We start from the raw sequence: 26,070 nt of genomic DNA, 5'->3' as shown, positions 1-26,070 counted from the left end.
GTCGGTTTCTATTTAACCCATAGTTGGGACCCTAACAGGTACTACCACTCTGGGTCAGATTGGACCTGGAAGCAATAGCAATTAAAGGGTGGCTCCACACTCCCCAGGGCCCGCAAGCTGGGGCCTCACCATCGGATATAGTTTAAGGTGATATCCAGGACCAGTGCGCAGAAGGACTTGCAACAACATCATCACATATACAAAAATTAAATTTTATATCTTGGACGAATTTTCAAATACATTACTGCGAACTGAAAGGAAACATCACCTACTAACCTGCAAGTCTCATCTTTTTCTACAGTTTCGCAATAAAATCGAATATTTCTGTTTAGAACATTTCTCCTATAATATTCAGATTTAAGCTTCCTCTAAGACTAACTTTGCAGCCGGCATCTCGAATTCACAGTATACACATTCCTTGTATCATTCACATTACACACGAGCAAGACTTCGACAGAAAATCACTTTTCTATTTTTTAGTGTCATTTTCATAGCCTTCGAATAGCTATATATATATATATATATATATATATATATATATATATATATATATATATATATATATACATATATATATATATATATATATATTCACTCCACATACACTGCTGTTTCATTGTATCAGAACTCATCAGTGTGATTAGATAAGCACCTTTCTCAAGCTTGAGATTGAACCATATAACTCTTTTGATAGTCTGCAGTTCTCTCCATCGAACAGTATACTCTCCATCGAACAGTACGACTGATTTGGGGGTTCATATCGGAACTACTCGTAGGCATAGACAACTATATACCCTGCATCAAATATCAAAAGAAATCGGAGAGCAAGCCAGGGTGCACCGCTAAATGTGCTGTTGCCATGCTCCTAGCAACTACTACTTCAATTGCTTTAGACGTAATAGATGTTGTCTTTAGAACTGCCATCAATCTCTTTAAGAGGTTATGAAATTCGCAAGAGAGCTTTATACTAATACATCATATCTAAAATAGAAGAACAGGGTCTTAGTTGTAATGAATTTTGTCAAATAACAAACAATATTCTGAACCAATGTGTCTCTCCTCTTCCGACTATTCTGACGTATTTTCTCTGCACCTACATTACCAAACACTTTGCCTAGAATATTTCATCAAACTTTTCACATTTACTTTCTTATTGTTGATCCAAATACCGAAAATTATATGGATAACATTCCCATATATATTATAGATGCGCCACAGTTATCAAGTACCCTAATGCTACCACAGCGTATGGTCGTGACAATATTTAAGCTAGACAGAAAACTGCAACTAGATAAAGCACCCACTTTTACGAGGTTTCAAAATTGATATCTAAAAATACTTTCTTCACAACACCTTGGATATCCTTGTTAGGTTGCGAAGTATTTAAAAGCAATAACAATGGTTTAATGTATCTAAGTACAGACTAATGAATTGTCTGTATCATGAGAAGCATATGGTGTGTCCTGAAAAATTGGTAGTAATGAATTGCTCTCAGCACAAAGTTAACACACGTTCTGGGACCAACATTTTCACTTTACGTGATTAAGAAGACATCTAAAATCTATTGCCTATGTTGGTTGACGAATAGTTACATCATTATACCGCTCCAGAAAGTATCTTATACGTGGCGAAAATCTCCCCCCCCCATAATAGAGTATTATATCCACTTCTAATCAAAGCAAGAGTTTCTCAGCACAATCTATGATGTCTTGAGGGACTTCAAAACCAACTTCGAAACTTGATTGGTGACGCGCTCTTCTCCACCCTGCAACCCCTTTCCCACGAAAGAGAGGTTTTGCGTCTTTCTTCTTTATCGTTATTTTCATGGCAATCTATAGTCACTCTACCAAACTCTCACAAAAGTACTCCTCTAGCTTCACGCATTATCAACAATGTCCATACTCTTTATTTGTATCTAAATATGAACGCAGATTCCATAAATAAAACATTTGTCCTAGAAATTCTACCTGTGAAATTCAGTAGCGCAGGCATGCTTTCCAGTGGAATAAAACATGTTCATCTTCAAGTTCAATATACACAATTTTTTCATGCATTTCACTTTTAAATAATCATTATCGGCTTTACTTCCATCAACAAGGCAATAGTCAAAGGAAATGCCATCTTCAAGACAGGTATTTATGTGTTTCCTTTTTAATCAATGCGTATCTTATTAAGAAAGTCTTCTTTTCTCTACCCGAGCGTAATTGAGTATTTCCTTAAAGGGGTGCAATAAATACGATAAACAAGACCGGAAAATACTATCATACTTACCCCTTCTGGGTGTGGGACTGGCGTTTCCTTCTCGTGAACAGCCAACCAGTTATGGACTGAACTCTCCTGACCCTTGAAACGGCTCTTAAATGTTTTATTGACATCTCCCATGGAGAACGCACAAATTGCTGATGCTGGGATGCTATTCCTGGAAAGACAAATAAAAAAATAAGTCAATAAATGATTTAATTATTACTGGAAAAGATATTCTATTTATAAGACAACTAAATGAGTCAATCATTATTGTCGATATTAGAAAATATTATATATTGAATGCATATTTTTGTATGAAAAATGGAATTGATTTTAACTACGAGTTTTTTTTTTATTTGTGTTCACTCCAAACAAAGCATATTGTCATATAGATATAAGAGGCTAATATTTTAGAACAGGTTTTCATGAGATTATGCAGGAAGATGAGTAAGATGTCGGTTTACATTACATTTAAACTTCAGCAATTAAAAACAGTCAGCGAATAAGAAACTCTTGATCAAAATTTTAAAGTCAAGCAGTGTGAAAGAAAAAAGCTATTATAGTAGAGGGTTTTACAGCATCTAAGAATATCTACAGTGAATGGGTGAGATTATACTAACTGGCTTTGTTTGAGTAAATACATCGAGGGGTACATTTGCGATGAATTCATCAGAAAAGATTCAATTAAACAATTGTCAAACATGCACAAGTATGCAACATGGCGGTGATTAAGTAGAGGTTGAAATTTATTTGATTGTTCGCGTCTGATTAGATTGCAGACTCATACTTGGACCGAGTCGAAGAGGAAAAAATAGTGTTAGGTGCACCAACCTAAATGTGACAACAATTCTCCATACATGGGCAATGAGTGGTGTTGTATAAATACAAGAAACAGACATGGGAAAAACCCAGCAGCATTTGCAATGCCTTCAATGTGAAACATAGCGCCGACGCGCATATGCAATTGCATTTGCAATGACGTAACCGTTTGGGAAAAATATGATGTTGAAAAAGAGATCACGTAGGAGACAATGATAAAGTTCCTGATCACGTGAATGAGGTGGATGAGCAGGAGTACGCGAGTGACTCCATATCAGTAACGAGACAATGTGGAAAGAAATGTCGTTGTACAAAAAAACAAGAAAGTTGATGTTCTTTCTTATTCTTTGTCTATTTTGAGGCTTAGACAACAATGTATTGGTTCTCGAAAAACATCACGGATTTATTTGTTCCAGTTCATGTTGTCTGTGCCTGTGAAACCGAGGAGCTGAAGGAAAAGCTCTCAGGTACGAATATATTATTCATGGCTATCCGGGGGGAAAAGAGCTGTTTGTAATTATACTTTAAATTACCTAAATGCAATTAAAGTATCCGTTTTCTAAGATTTCAGACAATTAAGAAATTAATGTGGCAAATAACATAAATTTACATCTTTAGCGAAGTCGATTGGAAGCAATAATGTTCTTGTATGTACTAATATGTCAATGCTTTTTAGAACAATACCGGCAAGTGTAAGTTTAAAAATATGCGCTGATAGTCAGTTCAAAATTTTTAGATTGTTGGATTGAATAGGCAAACTTTGTTTACTTATCTAAGCAGAGTATGACAAATATTGTGTACATTTTTTGTCCAATACAAACATATACTAAGTTAGATATTGGTAAGACAGAATGTTCGATAGAGATTACACCAGAAAACTGATCACGATGAAAAATTGAAATCGAATGAACACTTACTCCGGGGTGTTAAAGATCGCATAGAAGATGTCCGAGGCTGCATGTTTATCTACTGATGAGATGTGATTTCCTTTAAGGACACCAGTAGAATGAACTGAAAAATAGATACAACGGGAAATGAATTAATAGCATGTAGTTAAAAAATCTACCATTTAACGTAGGTTAATTTAATAATATTAATTCAATACAACTTACTATAACATTTTGGTTTCGACAATTTACATGGATATTAGTTATAAATTGCTGAATAATAAAATAATACTTGTGCTAAACTTTCTAACTTTATTGATAGATATGATGTGCAAATACTTACTTTTAAATTAAGCTATGCATTTCATTAATATAAATTTTCTAAAATTATTATGAAATCTTGTATAAATAAATCTAGCTTGGATTATCGAATTCCAAACTTTTCACTAGAAGTGACTACTTAAGAATTTCCTCATTCTCGCATTTTTAATGTATCTTTTACTGAAGATCATTTTTTGCAAATGCAAATGAATTCACTATCGATTTCTCATTAGAATTTGAATCATATGCTTTATTGCTTCAGCAATGGGTGTGTTTTCTAAAACTCTTGGCTTTGCATCTACGTGAAGGATGCAAATGTTTTTCCTTTATACATCCATTTAATAAAACATTTTTCTAAAAATACATATAAATTAGTCTTTTTAGACATTGCATTTTTGAATCATAAATTAAATTACACTTGTAATGTGAGAATATATGCTGTATCGTATCTATATTAGTTAGCAAAATACACACGTCATTTCGTTATACAAAGGAAATTAGTTCAATTTTTTTATGTTAAAATAAGCATTTTTTATGTCAGTACCGAGTGATATGTTGCATTAACCTTACAGTGTTAGTTCCTATTTTCAACTGAAATAACGTTAATTTATCAGCGTCCGGATATTGCCATTTTGTATTTTTGCTATATATATGTTGTATCTTCCAGTCTTGACAGACTATGTATACCCACTGTAAGGGTGCCTGCATGTGGAATTTTTGTGGCAAGGGTTGCAGAATATTCAACCACACATTTCCTTCCCTGAGTCGACATTGTTAAATATTAGTGGCAAGTGGAGATTCGGGACGACTAGAAACAATGACGAGATAAACAGAAATCACATGCAGCGCTTAGAATTCATAAATGGACAGCCATTTTGTAATAGCCATGCTCATTGTTGTTTAACTTCGGTGATCTGACGAGAACCGGTTTGTCAACGTTTGTCAACGTGATAATGGCGTACTTTATTACTATAGAAATTGTACTTTATAGGTATGCTTTAAGAAAAATGTTGACTCCGCACAGATACACAAGTTCGACAGATTTAAAATCTACGAGATCATTTGCATGAATTTGTAGTTAATGGCTGGAAACATATTTTATTTCCCACTGACATTTCAGCTAAAGGTTTTACTGTCGCATTTTTGAATAATCTTTGTCTATCTCCTATCAGATATAAATACATAAGAAAAATACATTCTGTTTGGCTCCATCTATCTCATAATATTTGAAATATAGATAAGGTTCCTCATATTTAAAGCACTCAAATTATGATTACATCACTGGGGGCAGACTGATCTCAAGATCAGGACACATTTTACTTGAGATATTACAAGTTGTTTCCTTAATTCAAAAGCGCAGGAGAGTAATGACAAGAAAGAAGTCATAATACTCCCGAATGTTTTCGAATTCTGCCATTATGTAAAGATCTTAGAGGGAACGGGGAATATAGCGATACAAAGAGTTCACTGACATATCTTCAGCGTTGTACATTATGAACCCCGTCAACTAATTGGAGAGAGAGTAAATTAGTTTTTTAGATTATGCTTGTATAATTACTTGCACCAATACATGGTGAACGTTTTTACAAAGCAGAATTTTACACGATTCATACATTTACATTTGTCGTATTAATCGTTTCGATACTTACCAACTTCATTGAAGTAGAAGGGGAACTCTCCCGGAATGGAGCAATTAAGCCTTGCCTTATAGAAAGAAGTCCAAGTCCCGACCAGAGATCTCTTGCCACCTTCATCATTCTTGCAAACTCGTGCAATACGAGAAAAAACAGCCTGTTACAGAATAAGAGAAAAAAGAATTATTAAGAAAATGCTTCTTTATAAGTTAGAGCAAAACATTGTAATATATATTTATTAATAGTTTGACTTTTCTATCTCTTCTTTTTAAGCTGAAACACATGTTATTACTTTGATTAAATATAATGGCATTAATTTGTTAATAGTCATTTTGGCACGATAGTATTATGTACTGCGGTATTATTTGTTCAGCCATTACATCGGATAACTTTTTACTCAGAGGGAGTCTGTCGAATATTGTAAAATTATTTTTACTCATAAATGTTTTATTCCTCATTAGTTGGATGAATTAGTGTAGTATATACCTGGATTACTTGCCTATTAAGGAGTTGGTCTAGGAATATACTAGTAATTATAATGAGCAAAGGGAAAATAATATTTTGTTAATATGCTTAAAACTCTCCAATAATTATCTATTAAAAGGCAATGTGTGTCAGGAGACTTCTCAATCTATATACTCAACGATAATATTCCGACATGTGAAAAACCTTTTAATAGAATGTCCCTCGGAAGAAGGGCAGCTAAGGAGTGTAAATCGAAAAATTGGTACGTGGGAGTCATCGAAATTTAACTGTTTGTCAACTGTGTGTGTGAATAAATTCATACAGATTTTAATATATACAAAACACAAACTTTTAAACAATATTATTTTCGAAAGTACTCTTTACAAAATAGAGCTGTTATACGTAAATTTATTTGATGGTTTTTAAAAAAATATAAACAATTTACGAAGCTCAACCTTTATTTCGACATTAATGCCTCTTGAGGGAAAAGTGTTAACAAAGTTAAAAATATTTGACTGATCACTCATCTAAAAATCATCATGATTAAATTATCTGTGTGATAATTATATATGAAAACGATTTGTATAGTTAAGGATATAAATTGTCAGTTACATAATATAGTATATTAGGGGAGAATTAGTAATGTATTGGATTAATAAAAAAAACTATTATTTATTATGATAGTTTATGACAGATATTTGGTTACACAGCATTTAGAGGTGTCAATTTTGTATCAACATAGGATTAGTCTAATAGTAACGTGTTCCACACAAACTCTTGGAAATAAACTTTATATTATCGGGATGGCGTTATGTTATGTATGGGAAAGACAGAACGGAGTTTCAGTGGTGTAGAGACGACTTTTCTAATTATATTATGCAGAATATTGAATAAGTCAGAAAATTTAGCTGATGTGTTTGTAACAATGTATATTCACCAATACGTTAAGATATAGCTTAATATATATAACTTAACTTTTACAGAAAAGCGAAATACATGTAAAAATCATGTTATAATACCTTTCCACAATTGATATTTTCGACGGCTGCTTCTCGGAAGACAAAATAAACTTTGTCTTCATAATCAAATGTGCTTACGAAATCCGGTTCTATAATAACAAAACAGAAATCAGTAAAAGAATATTTAATTTCAAAAATAAAATTATCCATTTATATTAAAAAATGCAATTAATTTGCAGACATATATACGACAGCCTCCTTTCGTCAAAGTTGTAAAAATAATTTTGGCAAAAGACATTTATAAATCTCTGGTTTATGATTCATTTATTTCTTTATGATTAAATAACTAGAATGAATTTTTAATTTGAGAAAAATATTGTGGGATTTTTTTTAAATCATTTTTTTTTAATTTCAATGTGCTTTTTATTTGTAATGTTTCTACTTACATGAATTGCGTTGATGTTTTATTTAATCTTCTGTATTTGTATATTTGAAATGCATATTTTTTACCTTCTATCAAGATCAGGATGCAACTCGAGGATGAGGGCTAATGAGTGTCCGACATTCATTAGCCAAATAGTATAGTGATTGTTACTAGTGGATATTTTGTATAATTTGATTACTTTAGGGGACAACTTAACAAGAACCTGTTTTCGTTTCATTTGAAGACGACCATATAGCCATCAGCTAGAAAGCAGGACCAGAATTCCATAGGCAGGGAGTGCTAGGAAAGATACTTTGTTCATAGAATCCATGTTTATAGTTTGGAAAAGTTGTGCAAGACTGGTTATAATTTTTATTCTATGCATTTGGCATCCGTATTGAAAATGGCGATATTGCAGATCCATAGTGAAAACTGTGTGGATTATACAACAATACAATGCCAGTAAATATATTTGCAATGAACACTTTGAATTATAACGATTAGTTTTGCTTTTTTTCATCATTTGCTTTTTATGTAACGTGGTCATATGTATAATACATCCATTCTCTCAAAGTAAAAATATGATTGAAGTAATCAGGTGCTATATTTCTTCATATGTGCCGAATCCGTCCTCGAATGATCATGTCTTTATACATCCAAATTTACTCCTCATCCAAATGTCTTCAGTTTGATGAGTTATTCAACGGAGACCGTAAATCGTTTATTCACAATTTTTTTTCTAAACATAAATCTCACGGTTCTACGATAGATAATCACGCCGTAATAAACAACACGCATACTTATCATTAGAATATACTTTCATAAGTTCTATACAATAATCTAAGAACCTACCGTTTAGCCACCTCGAGTCGTGTTGTTCTGTTCGTATCATTCCCCTGAAAATCAATGGATCTCGACCTGACGTGTCTGCTACTGTAGCTGCAAAAAGCTTATGATCTGAAAAATGAATAGAGTGAGGATATAACGTTATCACATGTCAACATAGATGGAAGAATGCAGATATTTTGTAGTTCATGTGTGAACTTTATATATTGATCGCTTAATTGATGTATGCTTTGATAGATAAATATGTACTAAGATTCAATAGATTTGATAGATACACCAAATGTTAAATATATTGAGTTGGTTTCATGTTGGTGTAAACGAACTATAGATTGATCCCAGTGATAAAAATCGCAAGATGAATTGTTTTTTTTTAATTATTATAGCAATCTATATTACCAATAAATAAGCACATGTATATCTATATATCTATAAAAGTGAATGTGTTTGTGTGTGTGTATTTGTGTGTGTCTGTGTACATTTCCCTGCGCAATAAGTGTGTCAATTATAAGTTTACAGACTCGAAATTTGATATACAGGTTACTGAGATTTGGGAAAATCAATGTGATTGGGTTTCGGCCAAAAACCTGACGATTTAGGTGTAAAAATTCAACGATTTGACCTTTGAGAACTCTACCACCCCCCCCCGGCAATTTTCGGTCTACGCACTTGAAATTTTAGATGTAGGTTCGTTGGACATTGATCTAATTTAATAACTTGAGTTGAGCCCAAAATAATAAATTTTAAGGGGTCATAATAGGGGTCAAAATTGAAACAATGACCGTTTTTTTTTGCTCAACATAACCTCCAAATACCCGGGCAACACCGGGCTGAAATGCTAGTATATATATATATATATATATATATATATATATATATATATATATATATATATATATATATATGAGGGGTGCGTGTGTGTGTGTAGTAAAATCATCATATAATATCCTAAGATCAATTATAAAGCAGTGTCGAGGCATTTCCCATGGCTGTTCCACACATGCCTCTGAGGATAGTCTGCACGTTTACGTCACTGGGACTCGGAACGTCCTTTACATAGCCCAACTTGTGTCAATTTTGTCAAGTTTTGTTAATCTTCGTTCGGTCCTCTTTGATTTTTACTTACCTTTTGAAAGGGAGTTCAGAGCCTGCTGAAAGACAGCAAAAAGGGCAACAAAAACCCTCTTCCCTCATCAAAAGGGATGCAGGTGGAGGCACGTTGTCTCATTTTTTTAAAATGAATCATTCAACAAACGCAGCCAGAAAGAACGTTGTTGTTGCACATCAAAGGCCTCTGGTGATGGCAAATCAGTTGAAAGACATTTTTTGCGCTCTGCTTGTTACGCTCTCTCTTCGCTATCAATTTTCGACAAATCTGTGGCGAAGCGATTCCGGATATCTTGTAGACAGATATCAGCTCGGGAGATTTCAGCTGGCTAGTAATTGTGGCAAATAGCTTATTGAGCTCACAATATTCAGATATGAAAATGTATTTACAAAAATAAGCTTCACTTTTTTTTTCATACTTACTAATTGGACTATCTCACATATTGCGTATTGTTGAAATAAACAATAAAAATGTATATGACGGGTTAGGGAATGTATTTGCTTACTTAATCAGTATGAAAGTATATATACATACATATATTTAAATATATATATATATATATATATATATATACATACGTATATATATATATACATACACATATATAAAAGTGAACGTGTTAGTGTGTCAGTGTGTCTGTCTGTCTGTGTTTGTGTCTATGTACATTTTCCTACGCAATAACTCTGTCAATTCTTAGTCTATAAACTCGAAATTTTATATACAGGGTACTGAGATTTGGGAAAATCGATATGATCGGTTTTAGGCCAGAAATTTGGCTGTTAAGGAGTCAAAGTTCAACTATTTGACCTTTGAGAACTCTACCAATCTCCTCTAATAATTTGGGTCTAAACACGTGAAATTTTAGATATAGATTCCTTGATATCTACCTTAATAACTTGATTTGAGCCCAAAGCAATAAATGTTAAGGGGTCATAATAGGGGTCAAATAAAAAAATGACCTTTTTTTCTTCTCTTCAAACACCCGGGTAACGCCGGACCGAAATGCTAGTATATATATAAATATGAATATAGATGTACGTATACGTGATATTTAAATAAGTAAATGTATAGTACGTAAATATGTGTATATAAATATGAGGGAAAGATTGAGAGATAAAAAAAATGGAATATGAATAGTTGGAATCACTTAACACCAAATAATGCACTCCTTATATAAGATTAATTGACTAACAAAGGAAGGAGTTTGCAAACTAAGGAATTAGGATCCAATGTTAGTGTACGCACGCACACACACACATATATATATATATACATATATATGTATATATATATATGTGTGTATGTGTGTAAATAAGTTTAAGAGTTTGAAAATATGCAGAACTACATATATATTCGAGAATAATAGGCAGAATTCTTCTAGGAATAACAAGGTTCTTATAAATTATACTTGTAATGAATATATTTCTGAATCATATATATATATATATATATATATATATATATAAAGTGTATATGTGTGTTTACGTGTGGGCATACGAGCGGCTTTGCAAAAGTAATGCATCCTGTTTTTCATCCCTCATAGAAAAAGGTGGTTGCAGTTTGCATTTATAATTATGTGGTATGCATTCATGGTCTGACAAGTTCATCTGTCTGTTGCAGATATTACCAGATTAATCCTCTATGAAAGCAACCCCTTTCAGAGACGTTCAGCAGAAATAAAGAACAGTCATTGAAGTCTTATAAGCAGCAAAAATAGTACGGATCAACACTCACGCTTTTGTTGAACCTTTCCCGATCGAGGCATTAACAGAAACATAAAACAGTGTCTGATGAAATTGTAATGAAAACAGGATAAGAGATTCCGTCTAGTAATCTTTTATTCAATTAAGAATCTTAGGCTCGCAACGTCTCTTCTGTGGTAGAGAGGTTGCAGGGTAGAGAACAGGGACTCCCCCACTAAGCCACAAAGTCTATTTTGTACTCTGTCAAGGCAGGATAGGCTGTTTTTAGCAGCTCCTGCCCAGATATGGCAGCAGTATTCCATCCTTGGACGTACTTGGCTTTTATATAGATAGAGAATTGCATCAGTAGTGAGATATCTTCTGGAGCGCCATATTTCCAGCGACATTGGCAACAGACTTGATGTACGTGTTCCATTTCAGATCAGGAGTAAAGGTCAAACCCAGAAGCTTGTCAAAACACGGGGCCTCGCTCAGACGAGAGCCACCCATCACAATTGATGCCAGATGGGGATCAGAGCGTTGATGATGTAAGGATAGGAGTTTGGTTTTGGATGCATTAAAGGTAACCAGCTACATCTTCCCCCACTGAACCACGTGCTCGAGATCAGAGGAGAGAGAATCAGAGAGAACTTTGTCGTTTACAGTCTTTGATGTGTTGCCGTAGATGGTCGTTCATCAGCATAGATATCAACGAATGATTTAAGCATGTGTAGGAAGGTCATTGATGTAGATCAGGAAGAGAGTTGGGCATATGATTGACCCCTGAGGGGTTCCAGCATTTATATTGCAGGCCTCCGATTTTTGCCCATCAACCACTACTCTTATGAGCCTATCGGAGAGAAATGATTTAATGATTGAGAAAACATTTCCAGTTATACCGTAGCTGGAAATCTTGTGAAGTAGACCCTTATGCCATACTTATACCATCGAAGACCTTTGATATGGCAAGAGCAATTGCCCTAGAAAGGAAGCCTTTTTCCAGAGATTCCCTAATCCTGTGGGATATAACCGTCAGCACATCTGCGGTAGATCTTGCAGAGCGGAAACCATATTGTGTGTCACGAAGAAGGTTGTTCCTGCTGAGGTGGTTGACTATTTCTCTATCTAATAATTTTTGTTACTTAAGCACTTTATTGAGATACGATATCTAAGACTATCTCTCTGTACAGAAGTAAACATTCTTTATACATAAGTAAACATTCTTATCATTAAAGAAATCTTAATGTAGAAACCATAGTTGATTCATACTTACCCACAAGTAAGGCAGTGCTGTTGTGGTTTGGATCAAACGGGCAAGAGCCTACACCATTTTGGGATATTCGACGAACATAGCTATCTCGCTGTAAGAAAAAGAAAGAATTTAATAGATTATTTATACAAGTTTTAAAGAAACGTTCTTTCAAATATAACAAAAGACAATAAAGATAGTCAGGGGTTGTAATATTTTTTATATTTTATCCTATGTTTGTTAATTTATATATCACCATGACTTATCTTTAGTTAGTTATTGTTATTAATAAATACATTCGAAAACATTCTCATTTACGAGATGAAAATTTCACATCAGTTTAAACGTTTGCGCCGACCTAGTATATGAAGAATATTTTCGTAAAACGATATTGAATAGCCACCTTAACTACAGAATATATATATTTTTTTTTTTACACAGTGATCACCACTTATCAAGGCCCGTAAGCCACTCAGGGATAAGGGTAAAATATATTTCACATTTAGAGAAACGTTTTTGTAAAAGTTACTATAGATAGACGTTGCTAAGTAAATAGACTGGGTAATCTAACATTAGTGTTAATACCTGATTGATGGGTATAATCACGTTATATAATGAATTTGAAGAAGGAAATTAATTGCAGCAATTAAAATATAATAAATATTAAATGACCTAAAAGGGCCACTGTGATGGAACATTTGCATACAAATTTGTTGCTCATCGGAAAAAAAATTGTGGCATCATTTTACCGCTCCAGAAATTATACACTGATGAGGCAATCTCCTACCTGCATAAAACCAAGATCCTAAAATGAAATACTATTGGACGCAAGCTGCACAGACCGCCCTACCCTGTCTTGTCAATTTCTAAACCTAGTATCTGATGTCCTATTTTCTTCCATTCAGTGTTTTTCATACTAAAGAGAAATTGTGAGTTTGTCTTTGCTCGTTCGTACTTTTTATAAAAATGCTCGTCTAAAAGGTAATCTATTTCGAACCCTCAGAAAAGCAATCGTCAAGTTAAAACGACTAATAACAGTATCCTCCTCCTCTCCATCTCTGCCTAAATCCCAACGAAAATTCCATGAAGACTTCTTTTCATTTCGAACCTTGCAATGTTATGTGGTTACTTTATTGTAAAAGAAAACTTGTCCGTTAATAATTTTTTTTCTATATGTGGCTTAGTGAGGGTGCCGTTTTCTCCTCCCTGCAATCTCTCTCCCACAGGAGAGACGATGCGAGCCTATCTTTGTCTTATCGTTACTTCAAAGGCAAGTGCTCATCTGAGCTCTAATCTCTGGTCGCCCCATGTCAATATTTCACGATAACACCCATCTAGCTGAAATATTTTCCCCACTCTTTATCTGTGCCAAAACCAAAACGTAGATTCCATGAACAAAGCTTCTTTCTTCTGTGGAACTCTGTTCCTTTTGTCTGTTTCCCACTTGACTACAACTTGCATGTCTTAAAGACCAAAATAAACAAATTCCTGATGAACTACCCCCTTAAGTATGACACTTTATCAAATCGCCAATACTAACTACTGTACATGCAATAACCCTTATCCCCGAGTGGATTCCGGCACTGGATAAGTTGTGACTACCTTGTAGAAAAATGTACTTAATATTTTATTTTCACAGAAGTAATTGCGCTTAACTCTAATTCGAATATATCTAGATCTAAAAAGATTTTCTCAAACAAAAACTACTCATATGGGAAATTGCATAACTATAACATGCTGGCATATGTATATGATGTAAAAGTCGAATACATTATGACATCCATTGGAATATAGATTTTCAATAGAAAACATGCATTCACAAGTTTTCTGGCATTTGTAAACGATCTCCACCAGGAATCATCACTCAGAGAGGGTCGTGCCCCCTACTTAGGACAAATCTGATATGTGCGAATTTTGCTGTACACGCTGTCTTATTGTTCGCATTGACATTTCATCACTAACACATTACTCACCAACATCAGCGCTTGGCAAACTATTCTTTCATCACTTAAGGAGATCTGTTTTGTCATAGTCTGTTTATCTGCGTAATTGGTACACAGAAACGCATATGTCGGTCAGGTTTAGGATTTACTACAATGTGAAACTAAAGATAATGGCATGCGAGTGTATTACTTCTTGTTCGTAAGATGTGCACATATTGCAAAGATACATATGTTATACAATTGATGTTCACTCCGTCCTATCTGAAAGATAACTCTACACCCAAACAATAAAGATGGGTTGCTGACACACTAAGTGTGTTATTATGTAGTTCTCAAATCTAGGAATCGGAAAAAAACGACTATTTAGATATATTGACTGAACATTAGCAAGGATAATGTTTATCTCGCCAATTCGAAATTATTAGACACACACACACACACACACACACACACACACACACACACACACACACATATATATATATATATATATATATATATATATATATATATATATATATATATATATATATACCCAAAACATCCGGTGTTGATTTAAGTGGCTTTTCAAACTTGCTGCAAAAGTTTCAAATAATCTGAAATCTCAGCACATGAGACTTGCTTCCAAATATTTATCAGGTGTTACATTTTTTGGAAATACGGTACGATTTTCTCGCCAGTATTTAATAATCCTTATGCATTGAAATTTATGAAAATCAAAGTAGGAAGATACAATATTTGAGAAATATTTGGAATCAAGTTTCGACTTGCTGTAATTTCAAATCATTTGAAATAGTAGCAGCAAGTTTTAATCTCCCCTCCTGATTAAGGCCAGAGGATATGGGGAAATACATGATATTTTTTAAATTCATATGCAAAACCAAAAAGACAAATGAATATGATTGAAACATGTTATGAATGTGACAAAAGTGGCAAAAAAAGACTCTGGCTGATAGCTGGTCCCCTTAATCTGCCAACTTAAGGGCAAATGTTACAACTTTACAGATCAGACCGTCACCTTCCCAACGAGTTTTCATTTGTTAAAGTCTGATAAATAGTCGCTGTGATTTGGAACTTAGAATATTTTCAAAACGGTAGTATATATATATATGTACAAAGATATATCTATACTGGTGGGTAAACTAGATATTGAAATGCCCATACCGTTCGTTCAATCGGACAAAATTACGCAAGAATTTGCAGGTTTTTGGAAGATTATAAAATTATTCTATGTATAACATTTTATGTCAGTTGGCCAAAACGAATGTATACGTTCAAACCAATAAAATATGTCCAAATTTGCCTGCATTTATATATTAAGTGTATTGCATGAAAATAGTTTTGCTGCTTCGGTTGTCTTCCCTTGGCCTTGCCAGGATACTAATATGTATCAAAATATATAACAAACATTAATATGTAGATCAATGAAGATTTATATATATATATATATATATATATGTATATATATATATATATATATATATATATACATACATACATATATATATATATATATGCATACATAAATATATATACATATATATATATATATATATATATATATATATATATGTACAAAGATATATCCATACTGGTGGCTAAACTGAATATGTACGTGTATGTGTGTATATTTATATATATATAAAAAAAGAAAGGAGGAAAATCGTCTGCCTTAAACCACTAACCTAGTTCTAAAACAGATCATTTGTTCGATAAAATGCATGCCCATTGGCTGATAGGAAGGGGCGCGGTGGATACTAGAGAGCTGATTGGCTAACTAAAATCCTCAACATATATAAAACCGAGAAACAACCACAGAATTCGCGCATAAATCTGACGAATCCTATAGTGGATGAAACGCCGAATATTCAGTGTAGCTTAATCGCCATATATATTTTATAAATTACTATATATATATATATATATATATATATATATATATATATATATATACACGTTTATTATTATAGGTGTTAATTTGTGTCCATATTTGATAGTTGTTTCCTAATTACGCAACCTGCTGTATGCATCTGCATAAAAAATACTTTTACGGTAATCACAATGTATCAGCGGCTCCGTTTAATCTCAACGCAAAAGACAATGCATACATCCTTTAAATTCAGGTGTTTTTGCACTTCTTAGACAAATGTTATTCGATCTCAAACCATATTTCCTAGATAGGCATTTATCGACTCATGTTGAAAGGAGAGTTCCAGGCCAACGGGAACCAATATCGAGATATACGAAGAAAATATACATTTTGGATTTCTCTCCCAGTAACCCAATTTAGTAACTGACGCATAACGTCATAATGTATAAGATATTGAAACTAGGGACGCATAGGAGTATTGTTAAAGGTATGATCAATACATAATTAACATTAGGCGTTTTTCTCTTTTATTATAATATGATATATTAAGGTTACAATTCTCTTTCTGTTTAAACTTCGCAATAGGATTGATATACTCGCCCCCCCCCCAGCATATACACCTAATAAGTAATTTAATGCCTCTGTTGTTTTCTCATGAACAAAGTAATTGATTTTTTAGTATTATATATTTGTTTTCTGAGTGTTATATATTTGATTATATTAGAATTAAGTTCACAAAATATCATTCCGGAGCGAATGTGGCAGATTAGTGTTATAAGTATGTGACGTTTATCAATTTGCAGCCCTTACCTCTAAGTATTATATATGCCTGTGTTATATAATAATACATATATGTTTTTGAAAGCGATGTCGCTATTATATATAACTTTTTCTCATCTTAATGCAAATTTTCTACAAAGGACGTATATATTCTAGTTACCAAAGGGCTTTTCTATATTTTTCTTCTGTTTTGCTTGTAATTGTTCAATTGCTGTTAAATTTGATTTGTTTTTTTCAACTTGTAAGGTATTTTAGTAAGTTAATCATTTTAGGTACTTATTTAAATAAGTACCATTGCGTTAGACTTGCGGTGCCTATGACATTTGTTTACTTTGTAGATTAATGCGCATAACGGGATATCTGATGATATAAACAGTTAAATCATTTAAAAAATAGAAAAATGTCCCAAGAAAAACTCAAGGTTACCCGGCACGTGAAATTTTATATAATTGGTTTCGATACGTTCTTAGCTCGTTATTGATACTGTTGCTCTTCACTTAATAATTAATATTCTTGTAAATAGGGTGTAATTCAAAGATTAAGAAGGAAAAAAAAAAACACACAGGAGTACTGACCTTAATCTCATATGATCGACATATTGGCTTGAAAGCATTTGTGCCACATACTAAGAGGTCAGAATCATTGAGGGCAATCACCCGGATATAATTCTGACAAACTTCCTGTTAAAAGAAAAACATAGTAAAAATACATCAATTCAAATAAAAAAAAACACAACAGATGATAGAAACGTAATAGAAATTAGGATTAAATAAATGTATACTTATAATGAGTTCATCCAGCTAAGTGTGCATGTTCACGTATCCGTTTTGTATGAGCTATTTCAGTAACATCCAAATGACATATTTTCAATCAGACAACATTTATATTAATTCTATGGATAATCATATCTTAGAAGATTTTAGAGAACCCCACCGAGGGTGTTCAAATCACAAATTGTAGCACACTGATAATTTCTTTAGAGAAAAGACAAGGTAAGTTTATATATGATAAAAAGTGCGACAAGGTTCATTGTAAAAGTACATTAGACGTGTAATCTAAACAAAAGGGAAGCTCCAGTTAAAATTCTGATGTCCTTGGATGATGTTGTTATAAAGAATGAGTGAGGTAGCCAAAACACAAAATAAGTGTTAAAAAGGCTAAGATCATTGGAATATCGGACGGAGGGTGTGCTTATGTGCTTGTGGATATGTTTGTGTATGTGTGTGTGAGCGTAGTTGGTGTAAACAGATGTGGCGATGAAGGAACTGTCAGTTTAATGGTTTCCGAGAAATGAACATCGCTTGACAGCCATCCCGAGGAATCGCATCAGGCATCAATTGTCAGGCATAAACAAAGTGAAATTAATAAAATAAGATGACTTGAACAAATCAGACAGAAATAACAGAAATAAGAAGTTTCAAGTAAAACGGACCAAGAAAAAATATGAAAATAAATATTGTGGATTCTATTATAATAATGACATCTACTTGAAGCACATTTCTTCATTCATATCAACTTTTCTTTTAGTTGTGCCGTTCAATTGAACATACATACACACGCAAACACAGACATACATGCATTCACCTAAATATATATATATATATATATATATATATATATATATATATATATATATAAGAGAAAGAAAATTAAAACTGTCCGGCAAATATTCCACCGATCGATAGTTCATTGAAATCCGCGAAATTGTCGATTTATCGATTAATTGTTTATTCTGGTAGAAATGAATCACCTGTGCCGTCTACCGGGTCTCCCCGCGGTGATTTGGTCGACAATGCATAGTAGTCTACATTACACTGAAGAAAATCTGTTCTTGATTTTATAAAGTTTTATGTAAATAATTGCTACACTTAAAGTTTAAATCCCAACTTTAAGTATTATGGTCCAATTAAGCTCTAAACTAAATATCCATTTTGACCGGGCCGCTGTATTATATAGGAATCAACATTTGATTCTAGATGCTGCCACTTTCTATTTGTGCGGTGATAAAAATAAGCAAATGCACCCATGATGTTATGTTGTTCAAAAGAGTTAACTTTATACAAATCCTTCTTACGTCTTTATCGGATTTTTCAAAACTTATACGCAGTCGCATGCAAATTCTCCATAAAAACAATCACAAACACATTACGTACTTTCGTTTGAAATTAAAATATACCTAATCAGCTTTCTGCGAATTCATAGTAAACGAACTCACGTACACGCACACACACACACACACACACACACACACACACACACACACACGACGCACACACACACACACGCAGACAATTCTTTTTATATAATAGTAGAGATATATATCCGTGCGCGTGAACGTGGCAACGCTTTAACTTACTTCAGATTTGTCTTTCATAAGACACTCAGTGACTGCTATCCGCGACGCATCCCATCGTGAATGCTGGAAAATAAAATTAAAACAATAATATCCAAAATAACATAAAAAAATCACAATCCAAAATATGGAAAACAAACTCATCTGGTACTCAATCCGAATGTATTTGCTTAATAAAAACGCCAGTATATGGTAATAAAAGCAAAAATGAAAAGAACTGGCATGTCACTAAGTTTTATAAATGTCAGCGTTGTCGTCTCAATAATGTTTAGTTCGATCTCCATTTTCATGTGCATGTTTTATAGTTCGTATCATGAAATGTTTAATGACTAACGCTTTATAAAAAGTTTCCTGTGAAATATTAAATGGCAACACTCTAGTTTGTTTAAGATAGTGCACCGAAATCTCATGAATTGTAAAAGAAAAGGTAATGTTCAGTTCCCGAATCCTGTAATAAATAAGGGATTGTGTTTACAGAGAATGAATCCACTTTCTGCACACAAGAATTAATGAGCTCTAATCTAGTGAACCGAGTTTTAACAACAAAATAATTGCCAAATTTTGGTGACGGTCTTGCATGGACGACGACGGAATGTATCGAGTCTTTCATTAATTACAATAAATCTTACTCGGTAAAAATGAAATGGTTTTAATTAGGACTTCATCATGATGTACGAGTTAATCTTTCTGGAGTGTACGTTCTGATATATCCTCAGAACAGAATATGTAAACACTTTAATCATTACTCTCGTATTAAAACACAATATTACACAATATACACGCATATACATATATATACACACACACATATATAAACATATATAATTATATATATATATATATATATATATATATATGACTGTTTGTATGTGTACTTATACATATATATAAAACTCCACATTTTGAACTGTTTTTAAAAACCGATTATAACTGCAAGGATAGAAAAAGAAAAAGATAAATATCAAAACGCCGGTTTCTGCTTATAAAAGTAGAAATTGAAATAAAATATTTGAGATCAAACAAAGGCAAATCGCATTTTTTATAAATGTCAGCGTTGTCAAATGTTTAGTTCGCCCCCCTCTCTCTCTATTTCCCCCCTCTTTCTCTCTATCTTTCTCCCTCTCTCTTTCTGGAATGAGGACTTGAAATTTGTTTGTAAATTATTGACTTCATTATCATCATTGATATTGAGGTTTCGCCTTGCTTGTGTGGTTTACAACCCGGTAGAATGAAATGTTGGCGTCACAAACCACGGGAAACATACAAGTAGTTCTTGATTAAACACCTTTTGACTTTAGTAAGAAAATACACTATGTGTTCTAATACTGAACTGTTGTGAAAAGAAAAACTACATTGAAAATATTCCGACTGTAAAGATAGAAAATCAAAACAAGGGGCAGGGAAATGAATGGGGCAATACAGTTGAATGCGTCAAGTTGACTTTCCTATAAAAGAAAGAATAGAAAAAGGATTTCACTAAGAAAACTTTAAATGGATATCAGAATATGTGTCCGGTCCTCTTGCTTCTCGATGTCTTCGTGTGATTTTCATGGAGGTTCGGAATCTTGTACCCACGTTAAACCAATGTATATCATAAGAATTCGATGATGTAATGCTCTCTTTTAACGACAGGACTACGAAATTCGGCAAATAGAGCTTGTTGAAAGGACGCCGTTTAAAGCTTGAAGATAATGACAAAAAATTATCGTAATATTGATGTTAAAACATTTTATTTTGACAATAATCATAGTCGTTGTATATTCATTGGACTTTACGCAAAAGATGATTTTTGTAAGCGTGCTTGTTATAATGCAGTAAAAGCCGCTTACAATATCGACACTGATCAGTCCCTTGCGAAATAGGGGTGAAATATTAAACTTAATTAACGGCGATTATCTGTTAAGACTCTCAAAGTCATATAGAAATATGTATAATATAATATTGCTATAGTGAACAGCAAAAGTAGAGAATTCAATCACGTTATATTATACACTATTTAAAAATACCTTCGATTTTAAATTTATATAATTCTCAGTTTATAAGCATTAACATACGAAGTACAGATAAAAGTGCAGTATATTTTGTTCTTTTTCCGCCCTTTGGCATTTTTAAGTACCATTAACAACGAAGGTATCGAGAGATGACAAAGAAGAAATATGATAAAAACAAAGCATATGAGATAATTTGCAATTATCTCCAAATAATTTAATACACGCTCATCCAAATAAATAAAACTCTATACGAATAGTATAAACAGCATCGGAGCCTACTGAAACCCTATTATCGCGTGAAGACATTTTACATAATTTGTTTTGCCAAAAGCTGTATTTTAAATATGTACTTTATTTTACACTATCCTTTCCTTGTCAACATTGTGGGGGGGGGAAATATGTATAGCAACATATACATATATTTATATTCATGTACATATATATACGTGTGTGTGTAAATAGAGAGACATATATAATAGCACATATTAATCAAGTTATGTGAATGTTCATGCAATACAGTGTGTATATAATTGATTTCGTACTTACCATATTCTCTTGCAAGGATATCATACTGATGTTGTAAAAATAATTTCTGAAAAAAAATAAGATATGTTTATTAATCGGAAAATACACTTGTACTTGCATTTCAGTTTCTTAATTATATTGGAGATTATAAACTCTGTGTATATACGTATATGTATACGTTAATATCATTTGATCCTGGAAGGAACATTTCACTGATTACGGATATAAGCCTATAGTTCTTACTTTAATGTCTCAATTCCTTTACGTTCATTTTCCTGGAACTGTTTTTTTTTCTTTTGCCTTTTCAACTCAAATGACGCACAGTGCCAGTTTGATGAAACCAGCTACTTTCGGAGACATACTTGTAGGGATAATCTGTATGGAGTTGAGCAGCATGATATAGGTTTACATTATATTATGACCTCTTCCTGAAGCCGGAAATGTATTACAGAATCAAGGCGGTGTGGGGTAGCAAGTATTAGAGTAGAAGGCGTTTTGGCATCGCTGGATCTCAACTGTGTAAAGATAGTATTTTTCTTGTCCGATTTTTCGGGGTATTTATGTCGAGGAGGTACAAGGGCTGGTAGTTACTCGAAGCATCTAGCATTAAAATACTTGTGAAACAGGCGGAGGGATGCGACATTTCGCCGATGGTACAGAGGCTGAAACCTATCTGACAGTTCGGGATCTATTAGGTTGGCAACTCTCTTTTGAACCTTGTTCAGAAATGAGACACTAGTAGCAGATGCACTAACCTATAAGCCACAACAATACTCGATACAGGGAGAATGGTGGCATTGTAGATGTGCAGGATAATTACAGACAAAGTAATTTCTAGCACGGTAGGAAGAGCCCTCCTTTTTCGCAGCAGCTGCGTAATGCATCGGTGTAACTGTTTCAAATCATATTCCCTGTGAACGTGTAGCCGAGAAATTTCACTTTCAGGTAATCTATCAGGTTGCCATCCATTTATGTCCACATTGCACTATAAACGTTTTACTCGAGGGTTTCCACAAATGCCTTGTATATGTTTTCATTTCTTTTCTGCTCATGCCTAATATAAGGTGTGGGGCCATGAAGAAATATACCCATCTTAGAAATTTTTATCACGGAGTTCAATTATCAATGACTAGACCCCTGGTGAACACCCGCATTCATACCATATGACTTACCATTTTTCCTCATAGAAGGAGGTTTCGTTTTTATGTTACTTAACGCCTTTTTAATAGTTCTCGTGCTGCAGAAGTCTTCAGATGAATTGTCCTACTAACGATGAAGTTAAAGAGAATAAGCTGCTTACATATTGGATGTTTCAAAAAGCTGTGCGACTTGGATAGAATGTTAAAGAACGTGTTTCTGATTGACAGGTCGTGTTCTGAGCACTTCATATGAAGGATGTCCCCGTTTGAATTCAGTTTTCCTTTTCCACCATTCCAAATTGCTTGAAGTCACGTTACGTACTCTGTTCCTACTTCTACATTGAAGTCTGCTATGAACATGATTTTAGCATACGTCATAATGACTATGCTATCAAGTAAACAGTAGATTACCTCTTTGGCTGCATTGTTGTTGGGGAAAACCTGAGATCGGTGTCACGTATCTTATTTTATTAATGTGAATCTTTAATATCACACAGAAAGATCGTGTTTTAAGTGATTAAACGTCTTTAATAAGCTGAATCGATAGTTTCGCAATGGTTTTCCAGATCAGTAGAAATTTTATGTTTTTCAATGAGTTGTCCGTTGTTAGTGAGAAGAGTTCCTGAATCAAATTTCAAAATCGCGTGAACACTGCAGTTGTGACTTGTCCACTAAAACCCCGTTGAGGTTTGTACCCCCGAGCGCATTAATATACGGCCGATAAGGATGTAGCAGGTACAGATTATGGAATGTCAATCCATCATCCGCATCATTTACCGTATGCGGAGAGGCATGTGAACGCTACATTTTCCCTACGGTGACCGGACACAGCAACAATCAAGGGCTAAGTTGTATTCGTAATTATACGAAGTAGGTGAATTGAAAAACTACTAAAATAAAATGAAACAAATATATATATATATATATACATATATATATATCATTCATAATTATATATATAATATATATATATATATATGCATATGCATATCAATTCAGCAAATAGGAATGAAAAGTTAAGCAGATAAAAGCAATCGTAAACATAAATCTAATATAAATATTAATATTTCCATAGTAATCTCGACCAAATATAAAAGCTCAACACAATCACAGTATGGCATAATCAGTTTTTACCTTTTATGACTATCATAAGGTGCTCTGATATCTAATGCCATCATACGCATATTCTAAGCTTTGCTATACTAATAATATCTTTACACTTAAGAGAAGTATATCATTTTTGAAAATTGAAATCGCATAGCAAATTGGAGTAGCTATAGAAACAAAAGTTTCAGAAAAGCAAATAAGTAGATGACGTCAACGGAGATCCATAGGTTGAAATTCTTATTTGGTAATATCCATATGCAAATCCAAGATAGGTAAATCCGATGAGGTAAATAAAATTTCAGGTAGAGAAGTCTCAGGAAAAACTTTCAAAAACACTAAATAGACAGAAAGGATATGTGTATTCTAATAATTCCTTTCAGAAGTGTTATTGAAATAAGACTATAAAAACAGAAAAAAACAAAAGAAATCATCCTTTTCGTACAGTGGGATATATATATATATATATATATATATTTATATATATATATATATATAATTATATATATATATACCTACTTCATTTACTCACATAAAAATAATATACAAAAGTATAAATTTATGCGTAAACTTTAAGTATGTACTTCAAAAGTGCTCAATACGTAGGTGGAGCTAGTTAGTAAGTTATAAATTATATATGGCGATTAAGCTACACTAAATATTTCGCGTTTCATCCACTCTAGAACTCTTCAGGCTTATGCGGAATATTCAGTGTAGCTAAATCGCCATATATATTTTATAACTTACTATATATATATATATATATATATATATATATATATATATATATATATATATATATATAATGGCGACATAATGCAATATGATACATGGTGGTTAAATAAATATTAACAAACTGTAACTACGTAATTTTATGAAGTTTAAATTACTACATGTGTATATAATTATTATATTACGAGTGAATTTGATGATTAAACAAATATATGATTACAAAACGCACACATGAAAACTGAAACCGATGTTCCTTACCTTGCTGCTATTAACACGTTATCATCCTTGACCAGAAGTATTCGATAGTGGTTAGGTCGTGTCTCATTTTTTGTGAACCACTCAACACCATTTCCAACACCTTATAATAAAATACAGAAGAAAAAAAAAACATTAATCAACGTTCGAATTTAACAGCATATCACACTCAAAGGAGAGTGGCGGGTATATGTAAAGAAGAATTATTATTTCATGGAAAATAAACCAATAAAACAATTAGATCGAACATCATCGAAGGAGACATGACGGTTTCATAAAAGTTGACTCCTACTCTGAGATGCATGTGAGGATACCACTACTTTCTCAGTACGGCCAACTCTACGTTTGCATGTCTGGACTTAAGAAACACAATATGAAGTCAAAAGTCAATTCATTTTTGACCTTTTGAAATGAAGTTAGGAGTCTATATTGGTTTATCGGTTGAAAGAGGCGACTGCCATTGTTTGCCCATCGTGAGAAACTGATAAGTAAATATGTTTCATGATTAAAACAGCTTCGTAAGTAACCTGGTTTGTCACAAAGCAGTTTTAAACGAGAATATTAATCTGGCATGGGCAATATAGAAAGGATACCGGTCCAATAATTATACCGTTCGACACTGGGAAGGCTTTGATAAAAATAAACAGGTATGATGATCACTGCATAATGATGTTTGCTTATTATAAAAATAAAATTAACTCATCTACGCTGAATTTGCTTGATAAAAATCAATGTCATATTGT

At 33.2% G+C, this 26,070-nt stretch overlaps 1 protein-coding gene across 1 annotated transcript in view; it reads right to left on the bottom strand.

Moving 5' to 3' along the window:
* The window catches only part of LOC145274187 (semaphorin-1A-like), a gene marked incomplete at its 5' end in the record, with an annotated part of 27,379 nt that extends 1,949 nt beyond the window's left edge, over nucleotides 1-25,430 (bottom strand). Inside the window, 10 exons of the mRNA XM_080127348.1 lie at nucleotides 2,272-2,419; nucleotides 3,981-4,074; nucleotides 5,921-6,062; nucleotides 7,390-7,478; nucleotides 8,606-8,710; nucleotides 12,660-12,747; nucleotides 17,804-17,908; nucleotides 19,585-19,647; nucleotides 22,119-22,164; nucleotides 25,331-25,430. Coding sequence (XP_079983474.1) covers nucleotides 2,272-2,419; nucleotides 3,981-4,074; nucleotides 5,921-6,062; nucleotides 7,390-7,478; nucleotides 8,606-8,710; nucleotides 12,660-12,747; nucleotides 17,804-17,908; nucleotides 19,585-19,647; nucleotides 22,119-22,164; nucleotides 25,331-25,430 — 980 coding nt within the window. The remainder of the gene's footprint in view (nucleotides 1-2,271; nucleotides 2,420-3,980; nucleotides 4,075-5,920; nucleotides 6,063-7,389; nucleotides 7,479-8,605; nucleotides 8,711-12,659; nucleotides 12,748-17,803; nucleotides 17,909-19,584; nucleotides 19,648-22,118; nucleotides 22,165-25,330) is intronic.
* Nucleotides 25,431-26,070: the final 640 nt, after the last annotated feature.

Source organism: Euprymna scolopes, unplaced genomic scaffold (assembly GCF_053919585.1).
Source record: "Euprymna scolopes isolate OS-2025 unplaced genomic scaffold, ASM5391958v1 sca284, whole genome shotgun sequence".
NCBI lineage: Eukaryota > Metazoa > Mollusca > Cephalopoda > Sepiida > Sepiolidae > Euprymna > Euprymna scolopes.
The sequence above is the reverse complement of the archived record's forward strand: the minus strand, read 5'-3'. Positions and strand labels throughout refer to the sequence as shown.